Source organism: Lineus longissimus, chromosome 5 (genome assembly GCF_910592395.1).
Source record: "Lineus longissimus chromosome 5, tnLinLong1.2, whole genome shotgun sequence".
In the NCBI taxonomy this organism is placed as follows: domain Eukaryota; kingdom Metazoa; phylum Nemertea; class Pilidiophora; order Heteronemertea; family Lineidae; genus Lineus; species Lineus longissimus.
Window position 1 is genome coordinate 13,302,853 of NC_088312.1, and position 24,223 is coordinate 13,327,075.

At 40.5% G+C, this 24,223-nt stretch overlaps 1 protein-coding gene across 2 annotated transcripts in view; it reads left to right on the forward strand.

The window, feature by feature from the left end:
* The window catches only part of LOC135488248 (neurotrophin-3-like), a 44,741-nt gene that overhangs the window by 14,781 nt on the left and 5,737 nt on the right, over positions 1-24,223 (forward strand). Inside the window, exons 2-5 of one of the 2 annotated variants that reach the window (XM_064772777.1) lie at positions 12,210-12,293; positions 16,001-16,227; positions 17,397-17,632; positions 18,627-18,671. In XM_064772777.1, the coding sequence (XP_064628847.1) occupies positions 12,210-12,293; positions 16,001-16,227; positions 17,397-17,632; positions 18,627-18,630 (551 nt within the window). In that variant the 3' untranslated portion in view covers positions 18,631-18,671. The remainder of the gene's footprint in view (positions 1-12,209; positions 12,294-16,000; positions 16,228-17,396; positions 17,633-18,626; positions 18,672-24,223) is intronic. The other variant, XM_064772776.1, reaches the window with a different exon arrangement.

Consider the following 24,223-nt stretch of genomic DNA (forward strand, 5'->3'; position numbering starts at 1 on the left):
TCCGCTATCGCTATCTTGAGGCCTTGAGGAGGCTGAAATGGATATTTGGAAATGAGCATTCCTTCTTCCATTCCGACTGATCGAGTTACTGTTTTTGTTACACCGGCTTTCGTGGCAACAACCATGGCAAGAGGATGGTGTCTGCAGACCAGAATTCGTCACAGAGTGGCGGTTCCTGCGTTTCTCTGTTTCGTTCCTGCGTTTCTGTTTCTTTTCTGTGTCTCTTGTTTTACAACTACCCCAGTTGACCTACGCTTAGATTCTGGAAACATGAAATGTTGTATAGACTGTATTTGATGAATTTCATGTAATAGGCACTGTATCTACTGATCGTGGATACATAAAATAGCCGACACGATCTTGGTTTGACCTAAATGTCAAGGTCACAGAGGTCTATGATTGGTCCACAGACCCACGAAGGAAAAGCTCTAATTTTAGGCTTTTTGAATATTTATTCTTTTCATATGCGGTTGATGTATATCAACAGTAAGTAAAAGTATTGGCTATTTAAGATGATCCAATCTAATTTACGGTTCTACTCGGAGTCGAACGTACATTTAAAGGTCCTATTGCATAGTGGCAGTATTAACCACTAAGGCTCCTCCGGCCCTGTGAGACTCCAACCAGGCCCGGATTAGAATTTCAAATATTCCTGTGCACAAATATGCCTCGTTGGTTCGAAAATGCAGGGATGTCGAATGATGCCACAAGATGATCGGACAGAAATTCGGTATCAAGCTGGATCGGAGTCGGGGTCAAGGTCATTGGCTCAAGTGCCATCTAACTTAGATAGAACGGTGAATGCTTCATTCGCTATTAAAAAAAGAAGTAAATACTTGAAAATTCCTAGTAAATACTTTACAATCCCTCGGTACACCAAACAGAACTATAAGATGTACTATTAAGCGCAAGTAACACTGATGTGTCACAAAGGTGTACGATGATGACCGGGTGCATCTAACAGAATCGGTCGTGCCTAATGTTAGGATTCGTGCGTGAGATCATGTTTGGATGACTGTGCAGGACCCTAGTGCAGGCCTACCTTTCTTCCATCTTTGCATATGCTCCTTTCCTCACAGTTAGGAGAATACTTGACTCGCCCAATACACTGTCTCATGTCAATAAACAAAGCTAGCTCGCACCTCGGCCTGAATTCAAATACATGTAATTCTATTGTCTCATCAAAGGATCATCAGAGCAAATCTTGATAACATCGACCGACATGGACAAACAACCTGTGAAAAAGCATAGTTGATGCAAGCTTACCAAGACAGATTCTCCTAAAAGAAATTTCACTGTTAATTGCCTAATTTGAAGAGAAGTTTGAGAAGCTTAGCTTTACAAAAAAACGCAAGCTCCGTTGGTACCTGTTTAATCCGACATAGTACCAGTTAATACTTGTGTTCCTAAACTGAGAAAGTGATCATTTGAATTGGTACACCCGGTACACTTTTCCAAACAGACAAACTAAGAATTGTGTTTTGTAGCTTGATTATCAGCAACCCAAGGGAAACCTAAGGGGAATAGGGAAATGTCATCAATCTCGATCAAAGAGACAGAGAAAACTTACCACTAAATATCAAGGCCTAATTATTTCACCACTACTATGGTTTCTACAATAATTGTCTTTAATTCATTTTAGCCAAGTGTGCATGATCTTCATGCAGTACAGACCCCCTGACTGGAAGGGCCCCAGTGCACATATGAAATTATACTTCTATGGTGTTTTCTTGTGACCTTAGATATATGTATAGATAATTGTCAATAAAAATCATGTTAATTTTGCGGTTTTTTTATTTCCTAGCGAAACAGATGAATGTCAACGGACATACCTATCTTGTTCTCTGTCCTATGTTCTCCGGGTCCTATGTTTCCCTGGTTCTAAGATCTCCCAATACTATAAATAATCAATTGTATGCTTTTGAAAAGATATGTGCTATGGAAAATGACGTGGGTGATGTTGGGCTTGGTTTCACACAGCAGGGTGGCTTACAAATATCAAAGTTAAGTAATAAGGATAAAGGTCAGAGTTAGGACCGGTCAGGGTCAGAAGCCAGAATATGAGAGATGGTTAGGATTAGAAATACGAGTATTGACAGGGACAAGGTTTTTTCACCAACCTTTGCCCCCGAATAGTAAGATGCCTAGCAGCTTCGATGAAAACGATTTACCTGACCAAAACACACCGGAATCATCAGACCCGGGAACCATAGAGCCCAAAAGACCCGGGGAACATTGAGTTCGGGAAACATTGCTCCCGATCGAATAGACAATGGTATCTTCTGCTCAAGGTGGATATCTGCTGACGTCACGGCTAATTGGTGAATTGGTAAATATCATGCGCGCACTCTCGTATCTCTTCAACATGGTTTTCATGAAGAAAAGTTGCTACAAACCATCGTCCTGTTGAGATTTCTCTCGATAACATAATGATGCATAACCGATGATGAATGGCTGTTGTCGTGACAAAATCGTATCCAAACTTTATTCTAAAATATCATGCAAGTCACGAGATAGGCGAGAAAAACTCCTCGTGTCCAAGTGAAACCAACGACGATCGTGGACGTTGATATTGTTTCGTCACGCCATCCCCTTTGTTGAGATACGAATATGCAGGCGCAGTCTTTGTGAACAAATTTATCCATCTATGACTAAAAAACAATCATTCCTTATGAAACTTCACTTCTACCTCTGCTATTCATTTCGCCCGGTTTGTCTATTAGTCCGGGAGCAGAGTGGGTTAACCTTGCAATGTTGTATTAAGTTTTTTTTCTGTTGATTTTGGTAGCCCAGGACCTATATTTTCAGAAACTGCTTGATGACCTGTTGTCACCCTTGAGCAATTTGAGATATTCAAGATGGCGTCCAAGATGGCCGCCATTATATTTGAATGACCATAGCTCGCAAACTATTCATCCTAGGAAGATTATTTTTGTGTCTATACCTAGGTTTTAGGGGTCAACCTATCCATTAGAACAAATTATTAAACTGAAAATGTATTACATCATTGTCAATTCCAAGATGGCTGCCAAAATGGCCGCCGTAACACAAAAACTGGCCTATCTCTTATAATATTTACCCTAGGACAGATATGAAAGTGTCTACCCCTGGGTATTTGGGGGCAACAAATCTGGTTTTACTAAATAAAAGTTCATATACTGATCATGCAATCTGGAAAGCCAAGATAGCCGCCAGTTGACGTATCTTCTATCATTAACTACAATGTAGTTGTTAAAGTACATTATCAGTTAGTATCAGTACATTCAGTTACCTGATTCATCCATCAACTATGATGTCGGGTTACAGCAACCTTGATTATAACAGGCGCAAAATATTGTGCATTTCATGTTTGCGGAGGTGCAACTACAAGCACGTGTACTGCATGGAGTAGCACTGTGGCATCCACACTTTATCAGACGTAGTACCATCTCTGGTGCAAGTTCTACTTTATCTGGGAGGGTGACTGGTTGAAGAGACTTATTTTGGTCATCCTGCACCCAACCAAATTCCGTTGGTTCCAGCTGAGGTGAATCCTCTGCTTCAAGTGACTGCCACACCAAGGCCTGATGATGCGCCCTTTTAACATTTTCCTTGAATGCCTCAGTTGTTGGTGGCAATGTACAAAACTTCGGTGTTGATGACCCTCTGCCCGTTTTCGACAGCCAAACCTTAAGCCTTGTATCAGACATTGAACTAGAATTTGTTTGTCCTTAGCATGCGGAAATGAAAGAAGTAGCCTGTTGAATAACAGATGCGGCCATAGAATTGCCCGGTGTACCCAACAATGAGAGTGAGTGCCCTGATCGAAGCGTTTTGATAACAGTTGCCTTTCCAATTCCAAAATAAGAGGCAACTGTATCACATCCAGAAAGTGAATGTGCCGGCAATATACCTTCTACTATCTCAGAATGCTTTTGCACAGTTTTTCCAATGTCAATCACCGTCCTTCCTTTGATAGGGGATTCCATCAATACAACATTCTTGAGATTCGCCCTGTGATAATAATGCACTAACAGTACAAAGACATCAGTGTCATCAGCAACCACAGTGATCTTACTGTCTGCATTTTCCTCAGCACAACTCAAGACCTGTTGGGACAATAATGTTATCCGCTTCTTCATGCGAGTTTGATAAATCTGCCCGTGAGATGACAATGACGCCCTGGCTGATTTCTATTGGCATAGGATCGGCTCCCGTCACCACCAACTTGTGACTTCGTGTGTTTTCCTCATGAAACGTTTTATCCTGGACTAAATCATCAACTATCAGTTGCATGAGTTGCTGCTTGTTTTTGGAACAGGCTAGTATGACTTTTTGCGCTGGAAGCTTGCTGTTGACTTGCAAGTGGTGAACCCTACTAACACCAGTTGCCCTAGATCCTCGGGTGACACTCTTTGTACTGTACTCATAGTATCTGTCAAATATCAGGTGTACGTCCTCAACTTTTAACCTTTTTCCTATGGCACATCTGAAGTTCGTGATATAGTCCTTAACAGTCCCATCAGCAGGCCAAGGAACTACCCAGAGTATCGCGGAGCCATCGAGCACGCTAATATTTGCACCACCAGCCACCCTATCAGACATCTCAACCATTAGATGTTTCTTCAAGGTTGATTTTGATTTGGCAATCCTCAATTCTCCAAAATCATCGAACATGGACGTTGGAAATGGGGCAAGTTGATGATCAAGCACATCTTTAATGTCAATGTCCCGCCCACTAGCCTGTAGGCCAATCACCCTTGAGTAAATCAGATTGGTGTCAAATACTTTAACAGCTCCGATGGTTCTAATGGATAGGTTGACCCCTAAAACCTAGATATAGACACAAAAATAATCTTCCTAGGATGAATAGTTTGCGAGCTATGGTCATTCATATATAATGGCGGCCATCTTGGACGCCATCTTGAATATCTCAAATTGCTCAAGGGTGACAACAGGTCACCAAGCAGTTTCTGAAAATATAGGTCCTGGGCTACCAAAATCAACAGAAAAAAAAACTTGATACAACATTGCAAGGTAAAAATAGGCATTTGGCTCCCGGACTATATTACTGCCTTTCACGGAGTACTAAAAGTATTATATTCTCTTTTATTCATCATGTTAATAGCACATCCATACTATACAACGACCTGCGATGAATATCGAAGCCAGCGATTATCGGTTTCAACTGAACATGATTTCGCTTGGAAAGGCATCGCAAAACATTTGTCGCATTCGCAGGCAATGGAACCCATCCAACTGTGGGCTGGTGGCCCGGCCACTCGGCCCGAATAGTGAAGTCGAACGACACCTCTACCGCAGTTGATACCTTATATACTTTAGACCCAAACTTAGCTTTATACCCTAACTGTATGATTTTGAACACACTCAACATAGTGGCGGCAGGTAACACGACGCCGATGATCTTATGATAGGCATTTTCCAGTTGATCAAAGGGCGGTGACAGTTTAGCGTGTCGCGTCGCGTCGCGTTTGTATTGTGATTTTGCCGCACTGCGTTTGTACGCTCCAGAACGGAACAAAACAATGCAAAACGCCGACGCTACGCGCCAACGTCCACTATTTAGCCTGAAATGACATGTTATTTGTTGTCCCACCCTGTATAGGCCCCCAGTCAAAAGGCCAGTCTCCGCAACCACTGATCTTGTGTAATTGGAAATGACCGATCCAATCGTAACTCGTCTGTACCCAGCTGGGAAAGAGCAAACAGGTATAACACGCGGGGGAGGTTTATTGATTGGCTATGATTTATGTTGACGTTGCCATGAAGCGAGGCAATCACACAGAGATTTGCGTAACCTTTGGTTTTCGGAACAGAGGCTAGGGGACACAGAGCTGACAATATGGCATTTACCGACTGTGTGACGTGCCTGGGAACATGCTGGTGCGCGCGGTTGCTCGTGGCCCTTCGTGACCTGGTTGAGCTGGCGGCCGACCCTGGGCGTTGTGTTCTATTGTTAACACCCAAATCTAGGGCGAGATTTCCCATGTAATTCTTCTAAGATCTTTAGTGATCTTACTAAGTTATGTCTACTTCTATTTTCTATACATCTATCCTTTACAAGATTCCTATAAGCTTCTTATTTAAGAACTGAAGAACTTAATTAATGCTTTTTTGGACAACTGAATGCTGATTTTTTTACTACCATCTTATTATGTGTCTGATGCATAATGCGAGAGTCAGTGTGACAGAGGTCTGGGGCCCAACTGTACAGCAGCAGTCCGAACTTGCAGCATCTTCTATAACATTAATTTTTGCGCGGTGACCTTTCCTAAAAAAGGTACGTTGAAAAAATAAAATTTATCATCTAACAGTAGCGATAACTCACCGTTATCACATCGCAACATGAGTCGGATCTGGACTCAGGATTCCCCAAACTTGAGTATATTGGACATTCTTAGATTACACGTCAGTTAGATTTTCCGTAACAGTCTGACTTGACGCCTCTGGCTATTTCACACTAAATGAGTTCAACAACTATTTATAACAGCCAGTAGCGCCCGTGGCTATTAAGCAATGTTATAGTAATGATGATTTAAGCAGGTCTGTCAACTGTGTGTCCATTTGGAGAAAAATGAATGGAGAAGGGTGTCATAATTTCTATTTTTGACTCTAAATGAACGAGTGAAGGCATCCTGACCAGGTGGCATTGCGCTGTACTCCCCCATTCATTCAATCTTAAATTTAGGTCTTTCGTCAGCATCACTGTCATTCATATCTGAAGTAAAATGATAATGCAAAAAGAAATATCGCATAACGACTTAATTATCCTCGTACAATTTGGCTGGTGTTCGAATTTACCAGATGATGGACACTGGATTTTGCTTCATTCTTAATTTTAAGTCATTGGACTGCACCGCCTTTATTTTTCAATCTCATTCCACGGGAATGAAAGACACAGCCGAATGTACGGCTGGTGTTGAATTGGAGCGTACAATGTTACAGAGGAACGGGGCAAACAAATTGTCATCGATGATACCGCCTCAAATACCTCAAAGAAAGGGGTTAACGGTAATGATCGGCAATGGTTTTACTCACACCAAAATAGCATATTGTGACAAATGTTTTGAACGACCGCGCTGTTCCGTTTAAAGTGTCCCTTTCCGGTTTAAACTAGTACTAGCAATCACGAGAAATAATGTCCCGAATCCTGACATCAAAGTACATTAGTCGCCAAAAACCGAAACTGGGAGAATCTAATCGTGTCTTGAAAACACAGTAATCAGGGAATACATGTAGTTATATGACGTAACATTTATGCAACCCGATCAAAAGTCTTATGTTGTTTTATTGCCTATTTTTTCCAGGTATCGACATAAAACCTGGTAGTTGGCATGTGGTACTCATAATGATCAATTTGCCCCTTTATATTATAGCGTCACTTTCAATATTCTTTTAAAGAATCGGTTATCTTTACGGCAGTCCCTGGTGTATTTTACATACAAACAACTGGCTATTGTTACGACAGTCATTTTCCCTTTTGAGCCTCAATTCTATAAATCCTAATCCAAACCTAGGCCTAGTCCTAATCCATACCACTAACCTTAATTAACCCTAACCCTTCCCTAAAGCTCTGTACACACTGACAACATTTTGGGAAACATGTTGACCAACATGTTGTCCAGGTGCACTACTAATAATATTAAGCAGTTGAAGAACCTAAAGTCGACTTAATTTTTATTGTTACGGTACCGTAAGAATAGGCACTTTGCATTTTAATTGAGTAGCGGTGGCGTGAACAAATATTACCCGTTCAATTCAATTTTGTTGTGAAATTTCTATTTACTCCTGGCAGATGCAGTTTGGCAATAGATCTTTGTCTATCGACCCCTGCCTTTGCAAAATTACAACAGAATGTCCCGCACGTCAAATTGACTCAATATGTACCCCTTTTTTTCCACCAGATAAGTTATATTTATTGTATGTACCTAAATGCAAACACCCCAGTGAATCAAGAGTAGGTTCTAATTTACTGACGACCGATAACGCTAGACTCGCGTACATTACCTTTTGGTGAGCGGACGTAGGACAAACGTATCTTTTTAATAATATGCCTCAACTTCCTGCCCTTTATATGTAAGTAAAAAATGTAATATAAATTGAAAATATCTTAGTCGGATGCGATCTGTGGACCCCCCCCCCCCCCCCCCCCCAACCAATGCGACCATCATAAGAATAGTGGACAATTCTAAAGACGCGATTATATAAAGAATGTCTGGAGGGCCATGTGTCCAGCTTAAAGAGGAAAAATAGGGTAATTAGAGCGATGCGTGTTATCTCAATGCTAACCCATGTCTATTTCGAAATGCCAAATGGTTTGAGAAGGTAAATATATCAACAGAGAAATGCCCTAAATACAGCCGCCTCCTGCCACGAGACAGCTGAGAGGATCAAAACAGCTCCCATTTTACACCACGCCAGAAACATGACCGTAGGATTATGATATTTCGTTTTGTTCTCTTAGTTTGTAGCTGTTGATGCTAATTTAAGATAAAGGGTAAGACAAGAAGTGTAACACTAACATAATGTGAGCGCATCCTTAATGAGAGTCAACACGTCTTGAAACTTAATACCAACATTACCAGAGAATTACCAAAGGACTTTAGAGAGACGTCGTCAGATGCGGAGATCAGAGTGAGCTGCTGGAAACAACAACTTCCATATGTTAGTCTAATTTACTTCTTTTTATTAAGACTATTTGAAAATTATTATGGCAGCATTTGAAAAAGAAATTTCTCTTATATTGCATCTGTATACTCCCAAGCTATTCGAAAGCTTAGAGGGTCAAAACCGATGCCATTTTTACTCCACACATGGAACATGACCGTAGGATTATGAGGTGTCGTTCTGTTCTCTTTGTAGCTGTTGACGCTAATTATAAGATGAAGGATAAGAGGTGTTACACTAACATGATGTAATCGCATCCCAATTGACAGTCAACACGTCCAAACACGTAAAACGATCATTGCCAGAAAGAACTTTAGAGAAACGTCTTCAGATCAAGAGTAAGCAGCTTTTGACCCAACGTCCTCCAAAACTGATGTCCAATTCCTTGTTTTTATAGAGACGGTATGCCATAAGGTAGCCGTCAAAGTTAATCTCCCTACTCTCCACTATATTGAGAGTTTCTTTTTGTTTCCAGGTTGTAAGGTGACAATAATATAAAGGCCGGGTCTATTTGGCAAGCCGCTCGCCGAACAGGCATCTTTTTTTGTCCTGTTTGGAGAGCCGCTTGCCAAACAGCACTAAAAAGCCACCCTGTTCGGCCAGCTGGGCTTGCCAAACAGGTAAAAAATCTACCCTGCTTGGCGAGCTGGAGACTTTACAACACATTTGCCGATCGGAGGGCTCTCCATTCAGGACAAGAAAAAGTCGCTGTTTGGTAAGCCGGGCTTGCCAAATAGTCACTTCCTAATATAAAACGCTTGGAACAAAATGTTCAGTTAGCATGAGAAATACTTGGCAGCACTCGAATGTTCCACGAATACTCCCACGCAATTAGTCGCAATATCAAAGGACCACTTCGGAAGCTTAGCGGCATTATTACGACGGCGGCTAAGCAGTTATCGCTTACACTACATCATTAGTTTACATCACCAATTAGCACAGAAACTGGAAATAGGAAAAAAACTATATATTTTGCACAAGTTACCAGGCATATTTGGTGACACAGAGATATATATTTGATTTTAAATATCTCCCTTGATATTTATCATGGATAAATCACAGATTTGCTAATCTTTGGCTTCAATTCGCAAGTGACTAATACCACTAAGTTTCCAGTTTGTTCGAGCCCATTTACCCGCGTTAGTAATTGCGAAAATGGCATTTACATTCACGACACTTCTCCAGTCGAGCTGGTTTAACCGGGTGTCGTTTGTCATTGATCAAATCCATGATACATGTAAATCTACATGAACATGTACATGAAGTATCATTTATTGTTTGAACCATATCACAAAATTGCAATAACAATAATCAACTGTTCAAGTACCTCTAAAGCATATCAAATGAGTTTTTCTGTACATGGACCTCTGAGCGTTTGCTTGAGCGTCGCATTTGTCCCTTGTCCCTTTCAACAATTATCAAGCAAATGCAAACGTGTTTGTGTTGCATTGATTTGATGTATTAATCAAATTATTGACAGATCACAACATCCATATTTGGACACGATCCATATGGGAGATTCCCTCGCTGTGCTGGCGCATATCCCCATATCGGGCGCGGTACTAGGGCCTCTTGCATGATGTTATCAAGGAGTTCGTTGAAGAGTGCAGGGGAGAGAAGACGTCCTTGTCGGACTCCGACATTTGTTCCGACGAACTTGCAGACTTAGTCTGGACGATGCGCTTGTCGTCGAGAGTTGTAGAGTGCATTGGTGATTCTGGCCGGGGTTCATCGATGTTGTAATTGCTTATGACTTTCCATAGGCCTTCGTGCCCGACGTTGTCGAATGTATTTCTTAAAGTGATACTATGGTGTGATTTACAACTTTGCGGAAATACGTCCGTTTTTAATTGTTGATCACAAATGTAAAGCTAAAATTTTCCATTTTTGATTAGATTTATTATAAAATCGCTGTTTTAAACGCGTCAGACTGGCCAACTGCAGAAGACGTTTTGAAAAACCCGCACTAAGTCACGTGACCTCATGACGTGACAACATGAACAAGTCAGACCGTCGAATATTTTCCTATTCGCTCTAGGAAGATGCTATATCCGCAGTAGTTCGCGTACGCTCAGGAAAATCTAATGAATATTAAATGAGGTCTAAAAATAGTTTTAGGAATACCATTATTATGACGTCAGCGATGGAATTTCCTGGTTGGACTAAGGAAATTTATGATGAAATGACTAGGACTGTGGATTTGGGGGGAGGGGCCGTCCCTTCCCTTACTTCGTTACTTCGAGATTTTTTCCAAATGTGCTGGAAGACCCCCAACGGCAGACGAATTTGGAGTTGGTTCTCGAAGTTGTGTTCCGGCGGAGCATCAGGAGGAGAAGATGAACCACCGGCTGGTGACCTCTTGACTCGAACTTCATGGTGGCGGCCCAGTTCCTTGATAGGGTCAGGCCAGCGGAAAACCCCAACACCTTCAGTTTTGCTGGTGTTGCCGCAAAACATCGCAGCACAACGCCGCCCGACAACCCTTTTCTTCTTCTTCTCCATAATCTTCAGTTCTTATCGTGTATATATTGTGTAAGGACAGGATGGAATGTCAATGGTCAATGGCAGTTGTAAATAAACGAATGAGATTTTTTTTTTCGCGGGAATGTAAATCACCGCGACCGCGAAAATGTTCATGTTGTGAGGTCATCAATGAAAACGTCGTCGGCGTAGCGCGATTTCAACGGCATCGAAGCGAGTCGTCCGGGCGGGATTAAAACCATCAATATCTAGAAAATATGCATTTCGATTCGAAAACCTTACCGATTCATGAGAAAGTGACTTAGTCATTTGTCAAAAACAGCTAAAACATTATATGGTGAAATTTGACACGAGTTACCCTTTAAGTCGATTCAGTTAAGGTCTAGTTCCCCTGGTGGTCTAGATATTTTTCATTTTTCTAAATCTGCATTTACGTCTAAAGTAATGTCATTTGCAAACTAACTTGAAATGACGGTAGTGATTTAGGTAGACACTACCACTTGGCTTTTAATTTCTTAGTGATCACGATGTTTAGAATTCGCATGGCTATCTATCCTGATCCTTATTCTGAGCGACTGGATAACGTTTTGGTACCAACCTGAACTTTTCTTTTGTCAAAATGCACGAGCGGCAGGATGAAGTCGACATATTATTCTTCTCAAATGATCGGTGAAAATTGCCCATTACATGTTTGTATCAACATCAGCTTTCTCCTAACCTCATGTGTATATTTATACCGTTGTTGTCTTCACGAATCGGGTTGGAATCTCACCGCAAAGATGGCCTATTGAACTTTCTCACCGGTGTCGAAGTTAACAATGTCCTATAGGAATGAATGTCCGGGGCACAAATGATTCTATTACGGTATGCGCTTTAATCTCCGAGCTATTGACCCCCCTCCCCCATAGCCTCTAGAACTACATGTACTACAAACCGTCTGAACACAATAGGACCGGACAACTTTTCAAATGAGACATTCTCTACTTCTACACCGGTACCGAAATATTTCGAATGCCTAGCACCTTTTTCCCTGATGCCTGCAAAATGATTGTTTTTTACAGGATTCAATGCATATGCCAGAGACACCATCCCCTATCCACATTTGAACCATTTCAAAAGGAACGGACTGTTCCCCCTTATACAAAGTAAGTTAGTGCTCTGTGTCTAGTGTTTATCACATTTGGTTTATATTTTCTGGCATTTTATATATCCCAGTTTTTTATTTATTGCGCAGATGGTTAATATCGTAGCAAGCAGCTCTTCTTGACACTGAATCAAATTAATAGACCGGGAGGCCAAAAAATCCATCATAAGGTACTTCAACTAATAATCCAGCTATTTCTAAAAGAAAGTCCTTGGGTGTTTTGAAATACCTATAAGACAAAACATGACATGGGTGTTGTCTGTTGAATGTGCAAATTGCATTGTCGTCACTGAAATATTCCATCCATGAGAGCAAAAATAATTTGTAAAATTCCGATTCCAGGTAATCCACGGTATTACTGGGTTCAAGTTAATTCTGCCGGACATTTTATTGTCAAACTGAGCTTAATGATCAGTTTTTAATCAGAAGAGACGTTCATATTCTTACCTATCAGAAAAGAATTGTCATGCAAAATCATTGTATGCATCTGATTGCTCTCGTAGTAATGACGTGATTATGCTCAAAATAACACTTATTTCGTGAGAATGTAGAAAAAAATGTTCAGATCGTGAATCGCCAAAACACTTGGAAAGTTTTATTCAATAATTAGTGCTGTTATAAGCAGCTTAAGTTGGATTTGTAGCAATTTCGGATAAACTGAGCGTCGATAATTCTGCTAAGTTCAAATGACTTTTTTTGCAGCCAGTCAGATAAGTCCAAATATTTTCCTCAGGCTTTCACTGTTTGTTTCAAAATAGATACCACTGTCTGACATCCAGGATGCTGTCGATGTGTTGTTTGTTTTAGTATCCAAGCTTACAACCTGACTCTGGAGTATTAGTTAGGCGATCGAAACGGCAATAATTCAATTGTTCTGGAATTCCAATCGTTGACCTAAAAGTACAACCTCACGTCCCAGTGTGCCTAGTAAATGAGGAATGATAGACCAGTGTGCTGACGTCATAACAGCCGCGATCCAGGAAAGCCTCAGTGTTGGCTATTTCCGCCGAGGAACACTCGAATAGCTCCACAAATACCTTGCGCATAGAAATCAGACCTATCAGGTGACAAAAAAAGATTATTTAGTTTTGATTTTGAATTATTTCCCAAGTATTTCGATGTTATTTTCGGTCATATATAGCTAAGATAAATGTTATTTTGTTGGATCTCTATGCCTGCATTAGTAACGCAGGCAATTTTTGTCACTGATTCACCCAAACAGATTAATGACTTTCATTGGGTGTCATCGACCACTGGTCACCAGTTGGTCAAAATCTCAGCCCACAGTTAATTATAATGCGTCCATTTTTGTCTTCATGTTCTGGTGGAATATCATGGAGGCCTGGGTTGAACTGACAAAAAAGAGTAACTTCCATGTTACACTACAACTCACAACATCAAAACAATTGTGGTTGGACTAATACTCTAGCTGAAGGTTTGATTGGTGACTTAGGACAGGTTCATGTTCATGTATATCCAATTGAACTAATTTTGGGAAAAGAAGTGTCAAAACATGTGAATGACTATTACAGAATAACTAATGGGTGAAATGAGATCGAAGAAACTCGAAACAAAAGGTATTGATATGACATGCCTGTGGCCGATATTTGCTGTCATCAAATCTATATTTTTGGAGTTATTCAAAATCAAGTGTATAGCTTTTAAAGTTGTCTCATCAAATTGACGGAATGAATGGAAAGAATGGAATAGAGGGAATAATGAAGGAATGAAGGGAATGTGATGGAATGTGACAAAATCGAGCTCAATCATCACCAAAAGATTATCAATTTGAAGGAAGTAGTATAGCGAGAGATTATGCATGACCGACACTAATATTACAAACTGGTTACTATTTAAATCATGTGAACCCAATAATTGTAAACAGAAAGGTCTCGTGTCCGTGGTTTTACCAGTCGAAGAAAAAACACTTGGTCATAGCTTGTTTAAAAATTTATATTTTCATATTGGCCTAACTCGGTAATATCAATCCCACCCACACTCTCACGTATATTAACTAAGCTATGACGAACGTGGTCAATTGACACATCAAGTCGTTCAGCAGGGACCACAATCAGGATATTAACGACTGTGGCTCTTGGTAATCACACGGGAGTACAACAACTACTATGGCTTCTTGTTGGCGGTCAGTTCAGGGGATAAGAGTCTATTATTAGTCTAATTTTGTCTATGGTAGCGGGTTAGGGCATCCAGTAAGAGCCAAAGGTCAAATTCTAATAATTAAATCGGCATTTCATACGGAAAGACTGGTGGTGATTTTTCTTTTGCAAGTTTCTAATATATATCGTTATAGATGGAAGCCAGGTAACACGAAGTTGTTAACAGGGGCCTGTCCTACCTCAGAATCTATCGAAACTATTAGTGCTTCTGGGAGGAATATATTCATCGCTAAATCAAGCACGACACAGTCTCCTATAAAAGTGCTCATTCGTCACAGAAAGACCACCAATTTGCCCTCCTAACTCCAATCCTGCCTATATGCCCCTTAAAGGTAAAATATAGGATGCTAAATGCTCTTTTGACGACTGCCATTTTGAACTTATACGAGACGCGGTTTCTTTTTACATGGGCGTGCTTTCGCTTGCTGATGGATCAAGTTGATTCCAACAGCGTCGTGGCAACTTGTACTCATCAGATAACTTCGGACCAACATAATCAACAGTATTGAGTTATTCTTTGCATTCGGACATTCAAGGCGAAATCATTGAAATCTGGTCTGCTACAGTTCGGAGAAAAATTAAAATTAAAGTTCGGAGAAAAATTAAAATTAAAAAGGGTTTTTTTCACCACAGTATAATTAAACCGCCAAAAGATATTTCTCAATCTAAAGAAAATGAAAATTGTATCAATTTTATCAATGTTATTTTGCGCATTAGAGAATAAATGAGGTGCGAAGATTGGGCGGTTTACTCTAATTAGCAGCATGATTTGTCAGAGCAGACTGATCGTGATTTACTTATTTGTTGCATATAAACCTCAATAAAAATTAAGTTCAACAGAAAAACTATTTTCTAAAGTGTCCATGATGTTGTAATTGCAGGATACCATTACTATGTTTTAGGCGTCGGTTATTGATAAAAAATGATAGAGTTGCACTTATTATTACACACGACCCACAATTATATTAATAAAAGGGCTGTTTTCAAAAATAAAACAAATTTTCGCCTTAATACAAGGATCAACTTATTCCTGGTGATTACATATACATTTTTGCCAATCTGTTTTCGGTATTTGTGAATCGTTCGTTTCTTCTTATGCATGACTTCATGGCTCCTGTTGCGCATGTTGTTGATCGGGCGTCGGCCATATAGAACTGTGGGATGGCATTTCTCTCCTCCAAGATATTGAGGTCAGTCACTCGACGATACACTGCCCGTTTAAGTATGTCCAATTGGTTTGAGAGCAGCCGAAAGTTCTCAACAATTGCCAGGAATATAGAAAGATGACTAATATTTGTTGTTGTTTAAATATGCCAATTGCATTTTATTGATGTTCAGCTTTGCGTATAATAATATGTCCTGTCATTTTCACCCATCAAGCCTAAGTTTCGAACAAAGTTATGACATCCTCCTATTATCACTGAGTTTTCATGAATACTTTGTCGAAAAATTGTTTCGGGAAAGCTTCCTTTTGTTGAGGTGTTTAAAACATTTTGACCCTTGCTAATACGGTATGCATCTTGTTTTTCAGCATACACAGATAGAATAATAAATGAATTAGTAAAGGATAAAACGATAGCTATAACTGATGCAAGAGCAAAAATGATAAGGGATAGACTGCGAGGTTTATATAAACATTTGAAAGAACACCCAGCCTTGATGGAGCGACGGCTATATGTTGGATCTCGGGCACCTGGTGTATATATGGATAAAAAACAAAGCATGGGCTCTTTAGACGTAGATTCTACGGGAGAGGAGGTAGGCAAATAATTAGTTAAAATTGCCCCAGGTCGAAAATCCTGATGAGATTCTTAGTTTCCAATTTAATTAAGTTTCGTGTACATCTGCATGTACATCTGTTACGAAATTCTAGCAAGATTCTCATTTAAGATTTAACCTAAAAATCTTGAAACGAATGTACATGCACATGCACACGATCTGAATGCAATCTTGACTAAATATCCTATCTGTATTTTTGACCTGGCACTGCTTTTTAACATGTATGTTATGGCCATTATAAGATAGATAGAGCGTTTAATAGTTTTACGTGTGGGCTATTGTTCTGTTATAGCACAAGAAGGGTTGGATGCTTGTGTGTTTTTGGGGGTATGAATACTCAAGGGAGGTTTAAAAGTAGTTGGCACGCAAACATTGTTTACACGATAATCAGCTTTTTGTAATTGGATGGCCAAGTAACAATCAATGATTAATCATTCATATGTCCAGTCAGAATTATGTAAATCATGTCGTGCTTATACACGACCCATTTTGATCAGGATCGATGAGGACTGGACCCGATGAGCCTCGATGAAACAAGCTAAAATAATGGTCTACTGAAATGATGGTCTACATCAGATGGCACTCGACTAGTCCCCATTACTTTGCGTTTACACGGGAAAAAATTTGAACCGCATTCGGCTTCGATCGGATATAATCGGGTTTTTGCCTACGCGAGTAAATGGCCCTTTTCTGAAATGATCACATTTAATGATTTACTCTACTTTACGAAAGTTCACAGCATCTACTTTTTTTCTTAGGACCGGTAAATCTGATAATTGAATACCTTCCAAACTTTTTCTTAAATTCCGGGCGTGGCACGTTTTGTCTTTTTTATCGATAGGGTAGATAGCCCCCCCCCCCCCCTCCCTCATCACACACTTTAATGAGAGATATCAACTAAATAAGGATTCATATAATCAGGAATCAAACATTAAAATGGATTAATGAGTTGTAAACATGGGTTTCCCAAGTGTGGTCAGTTGTAAACCGTAATAAAGTGGTGGGAGAATATGAAATAGGAATAAAGCTATTTCCGTGTGGCGCCCAAAATCGTGGCTGGCGGGACGAGAATCGGTTTTGAACTCTACCTGGCCTTACACTTACTGCTGGGATTATGAATATTCTAAGGAAAGCTTTTTTCTCCACAGTCGATCAAAACTTCAAAGAAAAGCATAGAGTATGGTATTCCTCACACCATTTGTCCATCCAAAACAGAGTGGCGTCGCCTTTTTGCAGCGAAAGACATCAACGATACAAATGTCGAGGTTTGGCAGCCTCGGCGAGGGACGGACGGACAGCAATGGTTCTATACTGTAGAGTGTAATGAAGAGCGCCTTCAGCGACAAGTCTGTCCAGGATGCTGCAGTGGTATTGATCACGGCCTGTAAGTACTTACCACACTCTCTGAAAACGAGAATGAGTAAAAAATAAAACGAAATTGAATGGACATGGTAAAACGATACAGTAATTTTTCTAAGCGTTTGGAAATGGAATCTTCTGGAATTACACGTATGTCTTTTGTCTCAGATTGTCTTAATCAATTTGTGCTACCATAACAGTGTAAGTAGTCAGACATATTTATTAAAACGGTGATACTTTTAAAACATGCTGATCGAGTGGATGGATTCCACCCAACGAAGTAGGGTGTACGAGGTACAATTATAGCTTAAGCACAATTAGGGTAAAAACAGTTTGTAGTTCACACAAATTCGCACAGACACGACAGAGGCTGTAATTGTACCATCTTACTTTACAGGGCATAATACAATATATTTACTGTAAGGTGCACTAGCCCGGGATTAAAGTGTCTTGCCAGACAAAGAAAAGGTTATGTTGAAATGGAATTTCTTTTTGATTGAACCTGATCACGTATAAAACTTCTGGTTTCATCATATTGATAATGGGGAGCTGAAAATTTTGTCATGAGTGGGATTTCCTAGTGCCTTCCAAGGCCAAAGTCCAAAGAATCACCCAGTACACCGAAGACATGTTTAGAAAACCCGAAGGAGTCACCAAGTGCGAAATTATCATTTTAATCTTGGATCCTTTATCCTTAAAAACTCCTCCTCAAAAATGTTTTAGTCAACATGCTTTGCACGCTATTTACACCTGAATTTAAATTGGTAAGGAGATGGATTCTCGCAGGGCTGATGAAACAAGCTATGAATATGAATGAAGGTTATGATGACGTTCATTCATACTGCGGGAGACATTAAAATTTAATGTTTGGCGCACTTAATCGAAGGATTCTTTTCTTTGAGCGTAGGTGGAATGATATTACTTGTTTTCCCCTTTTTTCTTCTTTTACAAATGGAATAGATTTGGTGACAAATAGAATGGATGTAGTGACAAGTGAAATAGATATGGTGTATTTCCAGATGAACAACAACTATATGTTCTGCAACAGAAAAAGATGTTCAGAGGTCAGACATTTCGATAAAAAATGAAAGTCACACCCCATGTTGTATCAAATATGTAAAATGACAAGAATACGAAACTGCATGCCGAAGGACCAAAACCTCATGTCTTCAAAAACAACCCATTGATCACCAAAACCGAGGCGGCAAGTGAAGTCTTTGAGCGGTGTGTAGCAGCTCCAACCGAGTGGTGTTTGAAGAGACAACCTATACTGACAATGATTAATTTCTATAGTAAAAACACGCCTAAAACTTAATACATTAAATGAAGGCATAATACACCGATAATCTGCATTGTACACATTTTATGTTTATCCAAAAAGGTTATGGGTGTCCCAAGTCGGTTCCCGCCGTGCCCCGCGCGAGTTGGCGGTTATTCGTCGGTAAGAGGTCCGTCGCGTGCCAAATCGTCGGACGGGTATTGCATGCATGCTATACACTAATATATGTCTAGCCCTAACCTAACCCTAACCCTAACCCTAACCCTAAACCTAACCTTAACCTTAACCTTAATCCTAACCCATAACCCAGCAATCTGATTGACTCCGACGATTTGGCACTGGACAACCCTGTTAACAAGGACAACTATATTATGCATACAATGTGATGGGCTGTTCTGTGTATAAATTAACTTGGCGCTACATGAGGGCACCTAACAAAGTGGGTGTATGGCGTAATACATGTAATATGGGCGTCATAAGACTGTGGTAGACTTCGACGGTATTGCATGTCGGGAACCAGCTTGTGGTAGTCTCATCAAAACCTATGTCATCAGAACGAGGCTAATACGTAATCCATCATAAAAATGCAACATTGTAACCATAGCGGTTTTAGAATACGCTATTTTAATAACATGGCGTTGTTTGGTTTTACCTGTCAATGAATATAATATGTATAGGGGTTGTAGATAGTGGAACCATACTGCGTTTAATATCATAACCAAGTATGTGCCACTCAAGAAAACGTATTGAATGTGTGTTAGTTACACTGACGTTTTACCTTTAGGGATCATCTCAAAATGAAGAACGCAAAGGAACCTTTTTTCCGTTTGGCTGAGGGGTTTGATATTCGTTGTTAGAATTACGTGTGTTTTAGAGCTTCTGGTTTTACTGTTTTTGTTTTACACTTTTTATTGTCTCACAATTACTTCCCGTGTACACCATGATTGTTTTTTTTATATTTGGAGTTACTCGGAAAAGGTGATAGTTGCAGATCATCATTTGTAGGAAGAGTCGATTGTCACTCTGTTAGTAAATGTAGGCGTCACGGATAAGTATCGTTTGGTGAATTTGTCTTGTGACACATCTAGCTACGTGCATTGCAGAACGCATCGAATACCTTCTTATAAGACGGGCAAAATTGAAGCTCAATGATGATTTTTGTTTTTTTAAGCCGGAAATATTCATTTTAAAGTAGTTTTTTAGAGAAAGTCCACAGAGAAACTAAAAACATGCTGTTCTTTCTTGCTTCAGTTTATTTTGATATGATCCCTTAGTGAACAGTAAAACCATGATGGGGAGAAACATTGGACATTTAAAGAACTTATCGACACCATACCCACGTAAGACAATCATCCACCTTTGACCTTCGATATTCCCATACGATCTTCTTTCGCATGTCTCGTTTATCAGATTACACCGTCTTGCAGAACTGCGGAAAGATTCCGGTACTAAAACTACCAATTTGCACTATAAAGCTGTAAAGAAAATGAAGGTGTGCCGTATCCAGTGTCCCTTTTACAGTTCTATTATTAACAAATTTGCCATCTGTTTCCTAAACCAATGTCATAAACAGTTAGCATTTGCGCCAACGGAAATCGTGACGAAAACGAATTTCAATATGAAAGTAATGGCGTCGCATTTCGAATTCAAACGTGCATCTGACGTCGATAACCTGCTACTGAATATGTCCGCTCAGGAAATGTCAGTTGTTGGTCACATAGGAGGCATTTTGCAAAAATTGTCAACAAAAATACGAAAAGGTTAAACGATGAGTCATCCTGACGACAAAGTTATAAAACTTGCACAATTCACAACTTTGCATAAGGGGATGCAATGCAGCTTAAAGTACAAACGTGACACCACGTCTTTTTTGTGGGTCATGGTTTGGAACAAATAAAACTTGTGCAAGCAATCCTTGTCCTTTGATAAATGGTATGCAACTTTAAAAGATGAAAAAGATTACACGTAAAAAATGAGCGATAACTTCGCTACCTACCTCTCAAGCGAATCCTCTACGACGCAGGTATGAAAGATTATGCGATATTGTTGTTGATTAAATATAAAGAAGAATGTAAATGGCACTGCATGTCGTTATCATAAGTATCATTTTCATGACTTACGCAAATGTATAACTTCTTAGTGAATTCATTATATGTTCGTACACAACGACTCTGGCTTTTATCATATCACTTTGTATCACTTTGTACATCTTTAAAAGTCAGTTGTATATTTCAGCAAAAATCGCAAATGAAAGGCAAACATTGCATAACGCAAATATAATGCATAATCCTTCATTAGACAGTAAAACTTGCCCGTTAGCAAGCTCAGCATGGCCAAAAATCGTTATTTTATTAATTTGTCTTCTGTCGTCTGCAAGCCTCCTAAAGCGGAACCGTGTATATACCTTGTACACAGTCGTCGTGTTTCCAACTGTTGAAAGCTCGTTGTGTAACACTGATAGCTGTCAGTTGTATGGATACACAGATATATGGGAGAACAACCACAGATGTTACACCAGGTTAAGCTTTTAGGCTTTTAGGCACTCAAAACCATTTCGCATATCAGCTGGCTTGTAGGCCGGAATCCCTCACGTTTTCCCCTTTTCACAACTCAAATTTATTTACTATACGTTTCACAGTGTAAACGTATAGTTTTTGGCTCACCGTTGGGGAGTCTACATAATACTGCAGTGTCCGGCGTCCGTGGTCGTCGTCGGTATGCTGTTTCAAAAACAGTGGCACGTTTCTTAACCGCTAGGGCTGTGAACTTGAAACTTTTTGCACATGACTCCCTATGTCAGATAACCTCTGACACTGAACATCGGACGGACCCTATTCTCGACTTGGCCACCAAAACAGAACAAGTAAAAAGTGCAATACATCGCTTATTAATGACTTATTATCGATAATATGTTATGGTAGAAAGTCCAAGCAAGGATACATCACATCTTGTACTGACTTTGATTTGACGTGCCTTTGAAGGTCACAGAGGTCGATCAAATGGCACAAATTGGTTAGGCTTTAACTTGTGCACGTTTCTTAACTGCAGTGACAATTATTCTCACATTGGTAAAAATGTACAGTACTAGGGACCAAAGTTCGGTTCGATCTAATTCACAGCTTGGCCACCAGGGGGCCAAATCTGAAAACCTTAAATGCGATTATTGTTTAAAAACTTACCGATTGCCGCCAATCTGATATCATGGGTACATCTAACCACCATACGGTATTATATGCCACATGGGCTTTTGTCTTGAGCTACTGTGCATAAAATGTCCATTTGGCTATGTACTAGCATGTTTCTTAAGCAGCATGAATTGTCTACCAAATATCTATACGGTGTGCACAATGACCCTTGGATCTATTACTTGACAACACACTTTGCACAATTATGTACGACAAAAGGGCAAAACTACCACGATTCGATTGATTCATTCGTCATTAGCCAGCTCCTTAATTTTAAAAATGTACCTGCTATTTAATGGCACAATATATTCATGAAGGGATAGAGTAGCGAAGTTCCAAGACCTTTAAGCTTGCAGCACACTGGACGCCAACTCCGGCGGCAAGGCGCGTCAGACTGAACGCGACTGAACGCCTCTCGACGCCAGAGTTGGCGGCCAGTGGATCGCGCACAGAGCACACCTACTCCAAAATCGGCGTCAAGTAGCGTCTTTTCCGCCACTTTAAAGCATGCAGCACACTGGACGCCAACTCCGGCGGCAAGGCGCGTTTTTTGCCGCAAGAGTCCTGAACGCCTGAAAAATCCGTAGTGTGCTACGGACGGCGTCAGGCAAACGCCACTTGCCGCCACTTGCCGCCACTTGCCGCCAGATATCTAGCATGTTTGATTTTTGACGCCTGTAGCGGCGTCTGATCGCCAGTGAACGCAAGAAGAATCCAGGTGTGCTACGGATCGCCGCCAGAGTTGGCGTCAACCAGCGTCAACGGCGAGGCTTTGGCCAATCAGCTTGCGTCTTGACGTCACATGATATCAAAATTGCAGCCCCCACGATTCTTGGAAGTGGCGGAAAAGACGCTACTAGACGCCAATTCTGAGTAGGTGTGCTATGAACGCGATCCACTGCCGCCAACTCTGGCGTCGAGCGGCGTTCAGTCGCGTTCAGTCTGACGCGCCTTGCCGCCGAAGTTGGCGTCCAGTGTGCTGCAAGCTTAACCCCATCCTGGGCCATGCGGCGCGACTCTCCCGTTACATTTAACCCATCCTGGGCGACACTCCCGTTACACCCCCGGGGCCACCGAGCCTAGGGGTTGCATCTAACTAGTGCTGCCATCTTGCGGTAGTCAATCGATGTCTTGGCGGCAACAATGGCAGCGATAAACAGAAGACAGAAAATACGCCTTATTTTGGCAGTTTATCTGAAATTGCGGCGGAGACGTGCAGCTAAATATAAGGCCTCCTTCCGTAAATTGTGGGCTAAAAGATGGATTCTCCGGAGATCCCGGCTGGGTGTTTTTAATAACCTAGTGAAGGAACTAGAAATGGAAGATCATGTGTGTTACAAACAGTACTTTAGGATGACTCCACCATTATTCAAGACCCTAGTGGAGTTCGTAACGGCCGATATAATCAAAGAAAATACACGTTTGAGAAATGCTATATCGCCAGCCGAGAGGTTGGCCATTACGTTGCGGTTTTTGGCGACAGGTAGGTACGAGGAGGACCAGGGATGTGGTGGTGATGGGTGTGGTCAGCCCACAATACATTCACTTTACCTTTCCACGCAAGATGGCGCAGTGGTGCATTCTGAATAAAACGCTTTGAAATTGAAGCGAATAAATTATAATTTTACATGTACATGTAATTCTGACGAGTCATGGGCATGTTTTGCAAATCCAGAAGAATGAAGAATGTCAGACAAACTATATTTCAGTTAAAAACATATCAAATGTTTTTATTAAACAATAACAATAACAATAAACCAAAATTTTAAAAACTCTGAACATAAAATAAACTTCTAGTAGCCTCAGAAGAATTTGAATTTGTATTGCTTTTAGCTGAACCTATTCACTTATTTTATACTTTTACAGGAGAAACTTTCAGAAGCCTGATGTTCGCATATCGTGTGGGAGAGAGGACAATTTCAGGGATAGTCAGAGAAACCTGCCAGGCCATCTATGAGGACCTTAAAGATGTCTATCTTAAGGTAACCTATGCATCCCAAATAGACTGGTTCGGCATTGTCTGCCTAAGCATTTCTGTGTAGCTTGGTCCTGGTTCAGAATTGAGCATTGATGTAAAACTCTGTTGTTGGACTTGCTGGACTTGTTGGCCTGACAACATGCCCATTTGAGCCTGAAACATAGTATTCTGGAT